The 9,183-nt window shown below is 48.5% G+C and overlaps 1 protein-coding gene across 1 annotated transcript; it reads right to left on the bottom strand.

Moving 5' to 3' along the window:
• Window positions 1–7,065: 7,065 nt before the first annotated feature.
• Window positions 7,066–8,964, bottom strand: LOC119661455 (cytochrome P450 6a2-like). The gene is made up of 2 exons (XM_038070811.1): window positions 7,831–8,964; window positions 7,066–7,768 (listed from the first exon to the last, which is right to left on the bottom strand). Exons 1-2 carry the CDS (start codon window positions 8,924–8,926, stop codon window positions 7,353–7,355), a joined length of 1,512 nt encoding a protein of 503 aa, XP_037926739.1. The 5' UTR covers window positions 8,927–8,964; the 3' UTR covers window positions 7,066–7,352.
• Between the last annotated feature and the right edge of the window lie 219 nt (window positions 8,965–9,183).

The raw sequence follows: 9,183 nt of genomic DNA, 5'->3' as shown, positions 1-9,183 counted from the left end.
TGTACTCATTTGATTCCCACGAGTATGGGGGTTAAGAGATCCGCCGTACCATAGTCCCCCGTAGCACGGTAAGTTCTAACTTACTCACTGAGACGACCAGGTATCAGTGAGGCTCCGTTCGAATACAGTCAGTTACCCCCGACTGCAAACTATGCAATGGGTACGGTTCGCATAACACCCTGGATTGGGAGAGGTGTTTTCGACTCCCCAGTCTAGATCCGTAGCGTTTTGTTAATAGTAGGGTCACCTCGTACAAAGTGTGGCTATCACCACTCACTAACGGTCTTGATAGACGAGAAGCTTGGCCCCTAAAAAGCTACGCACCGTCCCAGAGGAGGGACACCTCATCCTCAGAGAGAGATAGGTTGGCCTCAGGGAGCTATGTTCCGCGTCAGTCTATCCTGCAGTGCACTGTTTGACCAATTTCAGACTTAAGATTACACATTCCTTATATGCACAAAAAACTTGATTGAAATCCTTTTTGACCTTTACTATCCCAAAACTTCGTCATACTCCACAGAAAACGTGCAGATAGTGCCCGTAGATATCCTTAACTTCCCCAGGTGATAGCTTAATCGGCAATGACAAGTGAGTATTCCCATTATAATGGAGAGGCTCTTCTTGGTGAAGTCAAACAATCCTTTGATCGTTTGGGTTCGTATCCTCCCATGAATAACCTAGACTGCTTCATTCCTAATAAATTCGCCCAGTACAGTTCCCTCAGCTGTTCCTCTTCATTTGTCACTATCTAGCCATGAACTCGCTTTCGATTGCACAGAAGCGTTCTGGTCCGTGTGGTAGCATCCCTGCTCCCTTTCTAACCAGTTCTACCACTGTCTCCGTGCCTTCTTACCCAACATGACATGGAACGCAAAGTATGTAGACCTTATTGTGCGAGCCGAGAGTATTCAGTCTCGTAAGGCACTCCGATACTAATTTAGAGTTCAGCTGGTTGGAACTAAATGCCTTGATTTCTATTTAGCTATTGATCACAATAGTAATGTTCTGGATCCTATAGTTCCTTCAGAGGTTGAAGGAAGATACTAGTGTGCTTACTCATTGGTTCAAAGCACGCTTTGCGTAGACCAATGACCTCGACACACGCGCCCTCTGCCTGCTTTCTGGTCTAAGCCTCTCCCAGTTCCCTGCTTCTTCAAAGTATTTCACTTTCACTGTTTCACTTCTTATAGAAATGAAATGGTGTTGTCGTGGGGGTAGGTAGGTAGGTATCAGTGGCCGCTCCGAGGAGCCCAATTAGCGCTTTGGTGCGCCGTTTTGATGCCACAAACTCCTAAGACCGTGACTGTTGTTATAGGAACAGGGAAGCAGAGTCCAGCTGGCTCGAATCTTCAGAGCCAGCCCGTAGCATTCACGAAGGAAAGCAGCTCTCCGACCCTGCAACCAGAAATCTCACTAAGGTCCCCAAAGAATGGTTTACCCAGTGTCCGCAGCCTGACTCGAGCCTGAGCCGGGCAATCGCAGAGAAAGTGCATGAGGGTTTCCCTTCCTTCTCCGCAGTTTCGGCAATGCGAGTTGTAGGGTAAGCCGAGCCTAGCAGCATGGTCCCCTATGGGCCAGTGCCCCGTGCAGACCGCCGTAATCTTGAATGCATTTGCACGCGTCTGGCACAGGAGCTCTCGTGATCGGACTATGTTATAAGCGGGCCAAATTCTACTTGATTTGGCACAGCTTGTAAGCCTTCGCCATCTCAGGCCCGCGGCTGCTAGGTAGTGCGAGTAGACTCCGCCCCCGACAGCCGCCAGTGGAACACCGACTATATTCGCCGAGGGCCTGCCAAGAGCAGAGCCTTGCCTGGCCAATCCGTCAGCCCGCTCATTCCCCTCTATGTTCCTATGCCCGGGAACCCAGAGGAGAGTGACCTTGAGCGTGCCGCCCAGATGGTTGAGCGCGTCTCTGGACTGCCCCACCAGCCGGGAAGATGTCGTCGTTGAGTACAAGGCCTTGATGGCCGCTTGGCTGTCGGTTAGAATGGCTATGTTATGCTTGGGGCTCGAATCACGCTCCAGCCATCGACAGACTTCCAATATCGCCAGTACTTCCGCCTGGAATACACTGGTGAAACCTGGGAGACCATACGACTTGGACACACCGTGTGTATTCGAGAAAACCCCCGCGTCGACTCCATAGGCCATCTTTGATCCGTCCGTAAAGAATTCCGTGTCATAGTCTTGCAACACGCCGCCGGTTTTCCACTTTGCCCTGGTTGGAAGGTCCACAGCAAAGTTTCTCGTGAAGTTCAGCTTGCGTGTGACATAGTCCGTGGGGGTTGCCCAGATTTCTTGAGGTATTTCATCTAGAATGTTGCTGTGGCCGTAGGACTTCGCTGCCCAGCATCCGGACTCGCGTAGTCTGACGGCACTGCACGCTGCAACATATTTGATGTGGAGGTGAAGGGGGAGGAGATGCTGGAGTACATTGAGAGCATCTGCCGGGCAGGACTGCAGAGCCCCCGTAGCACCTGCGCACGCGGTTCTTTGAATCATATTAAGCTTCGTTCTATTGTATTTCTTCTTCAAAGCCTGCCACCGGACAATAGATCCGTACGTCAGGATCGGACGCACTACAGCGGTGTACATCCAGAGAACCATCCTCGGCCGAAGACCCCATTTCTTGGCAAAGGTTCTCTTACAGGCATAGAAGGCTATACAGGCCTTCTTAACCCTCAGTTCTATGTTCAACCTCCAATTTAGCTTAGGATCCAGGATTACACCCAGATACTTTACATTAGAGGAAAGAAGAAGAACCAATCTTTGTTCATTCAGCCGTGGTAGATGGAATTCAGGTATCCTTGTCTTGGTGGTGAACAGCATCAGTTGCGTTTTGGTTGGGTTTATGCTGAGTGCGCATCTTGCGGCCTACAGGCACACCTTTCGCAACGCTCCTTCCATGATGTCGCTCATAATGGACAGAAACATCCCAGATACTAGTATCACCAAGTCGTCGGCATACGCCACCACCTTCACCCCGCTGCTGTCCAATGTACGTAAAATTTTGTCCATTACTATTAACCAGAGCACCGGTCAAATAGCACCACCCTGGGGCGTGCCTCTGTTCACAGCTCTGGTCAAGTGGTTGCCTCCCAGATCGGACTGGATTATCCTGGTACTCAGCATAGATATAATCCAATGCATGAGATACCCCTCCAATCCAATACCGGTCGAGACTTCCTTGATGGCGTTGGTACTGACGTTGTTGAAAGCTCCTTCTATATCCAAGAAGGCAGCAAGGGTATACTGCTTGTACTGCAGCGACCGCTCAACCGTGCCAATTACCTCGTGGAGGGCGGTTTCTGTGGATTTTCCTTTGAGGAAGACATGCTGGGACAGAGAAAGGCGTTCTCTCCATAATCGTCCTTAAGTGAATGTCCACGACGCGTTCTAGGGTCTTCAGCACGAAAGAGGTCAGGCTGATTGGCCGAAAGTCCATCGCGAACTCATGACCTCGCCTACCCGCTTTCGGTATGAAAACCACCCGTGCGCGCCTCCAGGACTGTGGTACGTATCCTAAAGTGATGCAGCTTCGGTAAATCTCAACAAGCCACGGCACAACCCTTTCCTGCTGCTTCTGTAGCATGACTGGCATTATGCCATCTGGGCCTGGAGATTTGTATGCGGAGAAGCCCAGCCGATCCTATCCCCGGTAATTACCGATTTGATAGTCTCGCACAGCTGGGGTTGCCGCAAACCCTCCAAGCGAGGTTCTGACTCACAGTCCTCCTCGCTGGAGGGAAAGTGCGTTTGCACCAGCAGCTCCAAAGTTTCACTAGAAGAGATTCCGTCCAGGAGCCTTCCGACTTGTTAAGGAAGGATGGACTCTTATGTTCCTTGGACAGAATCTTATTGAGCCTTGCGGATTTACTAGTGTTTTCAATGTTCTGTCAATAGTCTAGCCAAGACCGTCTCTTGGCGGTCCTGATAGCCGACTTGTACTTCTTTAGGCAGTCCTTGTATGGCTGCCAGTATTTTTGCCTGTAGCAGATGTTGAAGATTTCCCTGGTCAGCTTCCTGAGACTAGAGAGATCTTCGTTCCACCACGGTGGCAGAGTCTTTTTGCTGTACTTAGCAGGGCACGAGACTTTGAAGGCGGTATCAAATGCCTTCTCCAGAGCCCCGACCTTTGACTCCACTTCGTCTGTCGTGCCAATCCTACCAATTTGCGCACCGGAGAGTTTGTTCTTAATTACCTGACCAAACTTTCTCCAGTCGATCCTCCTGGGGTCTCTAAAGGGCTTGGAGACCTCTGCGGCGAGATCTAGACTGAAGAGTATCCAACTGTGGACAGAGAACGATCTCTGGTCAGACACTCTCCAGTCCTCCACCCTAAGGATCCCGTTGTCGGTTATTAGGGTGATGTCAAGGACCTCCTCCCAACCGTCACAGTTCTCCGAGCAGGGGAAATGAAAGGTGGGTGTACTGTCCCTGTTACACACCGATAGATTTGAAGTAATAATAAAATCAAAGAATGACTCACCTCTTTCGTTGATTTCGGAGCTGCCCCAAAGCGTATGCCTTGCATTTGCGTCGCAGTCTATCAGCAGGTTGGCTTTCTTTGGTGTTATGGTGTTCGTCAGATGTTGTAGTTCTTCTGGCGGAGCTGATCGGTCGTGAGCCATGTACACCGAGGAAATATACACGTTCTCTACCCCGACCTGCTCCAGCTTGACCACAACTAGGGCACTGGAACTCAGGTCCGGGCACAGTAAAGCGTGCAGACTCTGCCTCGCAAGGAATACATGCTCTAGGTTTAGCCTGATCAGCGTCTCCTGTGCTGTGGAATAAATTAAAATATTTGCTTTGGAGCCCTTTGATGGTTCGGTCGCTTCCGACCCAGGGCTCCTGTATTAATGCTTTGTCGATGTCTTCCTCTAAGAGAAAGACGAGCAGATTAGCCGAGGCACACTTCAAGTGCTGCAAATTTATCTGCGTTACCCTCAGCATGATCTGCTTGCGTGGGGGGTTTGTCAGCCCCTGTCGGACCGTCGATCGTCATCTCCTCCAACAGCAGGTTGGCGGCGTCGATTGGGTCAAGGTGGTCGTCCAGTTTTGCAGAGCGGAACACTTTTACTTTGACATTCCTGACTCCGAACCACACTTTATAATCAGCCTTTTTCAGTGCCTCCAGGCACTCCTCGTTTATGCGGAGTAGTACGAGCTAGCTGTTTATCTGAGGTTCCTCCTCCTTTATAACAACCCAGTCGTCCATGGGAATCCCGAGGTTGTGAAGGCGCAGGAAATGGACCAGCTTTTCCTTCTCCATGCGGATCTTCGGCAACCAAATGCGAGCGACCGGTCTCCTGGGAATCTCGTCGTAAAGGATAATCTTGAGCTTAACGCCCTCCCAAGCGTCGCTGATCTTAGCGACGCACGAGCCGAGAAAGTTCTTAGAGAACTGGTCCATGCAAGCTATTACGTGGAACCCACGGACCACCTGAGATGAATCAAAGTGGGGAGTGAGTCCCGGGTGTTTGCCTCCGGTTTCCACGAGATGTTCATAGACCATGCCCGATAGCCTAGCCTCAACACTGATCCACACCTCCAGCGTTAGTTTGCCGCCAGTAGAATTGCCATCCGCCAGCGCCACACGTAAGTGACTCCTGGCCGCATCGCTGAAGGGCTTCGCAGTACGTGGCCCGCCGGCTGACGGTTGCTGTACAATTTCCTCCGTAAGTTGCTTGGCGTCTGCGCTCTTGCCTACTCTGCTCCGCTTCTTATGTTGTCCGACCTCGTCTTGAGATCGGTTGCGTTTTAGAGCGATGGGCTTCGCCTTCCCGGCCACCAGGGTAAGGGTCTTATTTGAAACTGAAGGTGCCCAAGGTATTCAGAGTTCGCATACTAAAGACCAAGCTCCCCATTGGCCACGCAGCCCTCGGCGTATGCTGTTCCACCTTGGCTTGGGGTCCTATTAGCACCTTCTCCGGTGCAGGGAGGACGATCCCCGGGCTGTTGCTTCAGTCCATCCCCCCGCCAGATCTACTTGCCCCTAACACATGACCAGCAGACAAGCAGATCCTCGTCAGTTGGATGAGCCTACTCCCAGCCCGGCCCTACACACTCTTGGCCCGCCCGAAGACGGTTTCCAGCGGCCACCACGCGGAGGTCGTGCGAGGGCTTGCCTAATTATGCAACTTTAACCTGAAGCATAATTAGACCAGGCCGCCGTTGTTGTCATATTATCCCTTCTTCTTCCATGACGCTAAAACCCAAATTGAGCCTTGAGGTTCCGCAATTATCTCAATGCAAAGACCGCGTCCTCTAGTTAGAAAATCCTGGAACTGATCTGCAATCTGCGCCGACTGAGTCCTTCCAAAGTTTCCTTGCATTCCTTATTGGTCGCCTACTGTTTTTTTTGGATAGGGTAGGTGAATGGATTTACGTACACAGTATTGGACTCCCGGCTCGGTACGTCGCCGATTTGCCAACTAAACACCTCCCCATCGTCAGAGAGCTGGCCTGGAACCGTTTGCCACATTACTTCGGGCTAGTCCCCGAACTCACCCGCCTTGCGGAGCCTTCAAATCAGGGAATTCCTTCCACCAACGGCAGAGGAGAGGAGAAGGGGAACTCTCAGTTCAAGGAATCCCCTGCCATCCGGCTCCTCCTCCCGCCGAGCTCTATCTTCTTAGAAACGATAAGAATCTGAACGCAACGGGCAACACGGCTCCACCTGTCAGCACTCCTCAGCATTTCTTCGACAATGTTGTCTGGAGAGAGATCCCCTGCATTTAAATAGAGCCGCTGACGAACCCCATCCCATCTTTCACAAGTAAAAAAGAGTGATGGATGTCGTCCACAACTCCATTGCAAAACACACAATCCGGAGATCGCGCCTTTCCAATCTTGTGCAGATAACACTGAAAACCTCCATGCCAACTTAAAAATTGGGTACATGGTGGGTACTCACATTAAACCACCTAAACTTAATTGTAGAGAACCGGGTTGGCAGGCTCGCCTATCTATCGCCAATTTGGGGAAAAGGACGAGCCCCTTCTATACCACTTCTTCCTTAAATTTAAAATGAAAATACCTCGAAACAGTTTGCTTTTTTAACGGAGGAGGTTTATTATTTCTAAATTTTATATTTTGTTTTTAGATACTAAAGATAAGCAGCAATGCTTTGTGATCAGATACATTCAGAGATACCCAACCATACAGACACCATACTTTTAACACCAACAAAAGAAGCAAAAGAGAAAATAAGTTTTATTAGTTTCGACAACTTTATAAAAGTGAAATATTTAATTAAATTAAACCGGAATATAATTAAAATAAGTTTAATTACCCAAAAATCTTGAAACTTAGATAGTTTCCAAATAGAAAACGCCAAAAATTGGATCACAACTTTTCAAATTCAGGGAAGTAGTCTGCCGTTGTTCTAAGTCCATGAATAGAGTTTACATAACTCAAATTCAACGGAGTCAAGTCGGAGAACTTGACTCGATATTTCCTCAAAATTTTGACAAGTCCTGCGTAAACCACAAGCTTACCCATCTGTGTTCCTATGCAACCACGTGGACCTTCTCCAAAAGGCAAGTAAGCGCATGGATGACGACCCGCTACTGCCGTAGATGAGAAGTTATCTGGGTTGAAAACTAGTGGGTCTGGAAATACGTCAGGATCGCAGTGGAAAGCGCTGATTGGTATGAACACTGTCGTTCCTTTCTCTATGACATGTTCAGTTCCAGGGACTTTGTAATCTTGAGCTGCCTTTCGGATGAGATGGTTAGCTGGCGAATGCAAACGGAGGATTTCTGAAAGAAATAGCAAATATTGCACAGGAGCCAGATCAAAAACTTTTATCCGAAATACACACCATCAACAAACTGGTGAAGGTATATCATCTTCATAATCGCGTCATAAGTCACTTGGCCACCGGTCTTGCTCAGCACATCCAAAATTTCACTGCGCAACTGCTCCTGAATATCTTCATGCATTGTGAGCTGATAAATTCCGCTTCCTAATGTGGTCGAAATGGTTTCTACACTCGTCATGAAAAACAAAAATGCTTGGGCTAGAACCTCGTCGTCAGTCAGATTTCCAAAGTGTTCACTACTGTCATCCAGCTTCCCCGTATTTTTCAGCTGCACCATCAAATCCATTAAGTCGCCCCTTTGACCACTGTTAGCACCCCGTTCTTTCACTTCATCGGGAATTACTTTTATGAAATACTCCGACACGTCATCAAACAAGGTCCTCATGTTGAAAAGTCGAGCAATCTTCGGATAAGTCTGCATGAAAATCCTTCTAAGCTCACTTTGCCTAGGATTAACCGAGATTCGCTCACTTTTGGCCTGAAATTCGCAATTGGGATCCAGCAAGCAATTACATTTAATTCCAAGAATGATGCTTCCTGCGATGTCCATTGAAAAACTCCCAAGGACAGGCATTATCTCCACAGGTTCTCCAGTCTCAGCCATAGGTTCCAGGATTGTAGCCAGTCGATCAGATATTTCCAAGATCGTAGGCATGATCTGCATCATTCGATTCGGTTTAAAGAGGGGCTCGAATTTCTGATGAAGCTGACGCCACTTCTCACCCCCTAAATAGGCCATATGCGCAGTTAAGGGTTCCTCATTTTCATTGTAGTATTCTTTCCGATCCTGGAATGTATTGCTGTCTCTGATTAGAATATTTTGAGCCAATTCGAAATTCGTGACTACTGCGACAGGTTCGGTAAAAAAGTAGGTCCCAACGAATGGAGTTTGATGCTTGAACTTTTCGTAGATGTCACTAAAGAACTCTCTTGTGTGGATACCTTTCCCGACACCTTTTAGATTCCCATAGGGAAGGGAAGGTTTCGTGTATGGCACTCTGCGGTTCTTCCAGTACGAATATTTGTTCTTTATATACGACCATATCACAACTACGACTAGCGCTATTATGTTAACTAAAATTAACACCGGATCCATAGCGTTGGATGCAGTCGAAGCACTGAGGGTAGAAATACGGTCGATGCGTAGAGCTAAACTATCGGTTTGAACGTTTAGGTGGCTAAGTGACGTCAGAACCATAAAAGTGGGTCGTGCATGCTATGAAACTATGGAAAGAAATCGTGATCGAATATTAAACGACGCCAAATTGGCATTAAACTAAATATAACTTTGGGCATAACATTCGCATTGAAATTACGTATGAGTGTGTGAAAGTTGCTGTTATCAACGAAACC

The sequence above is a fragment of the Hermetia illucens genome, chromosome 1 (genome assembly GCF_905115235.1).
Source record: "Hermetia illucens chromosome 1, iHerIll2.2.curated.20191125, whole genome shotgun sequence".
Classification (NCBI taxonomy): Eukaryota; Metazoa; Arthropoda; class Insecta; order Diptera; family Stratiomyidae; genus Hermetia; species Hermetia illucens.
Note: the sequence above shows the minus strand (reverse complement) of the source record. Positions and strands in the feature narration are given on the sequence as shown.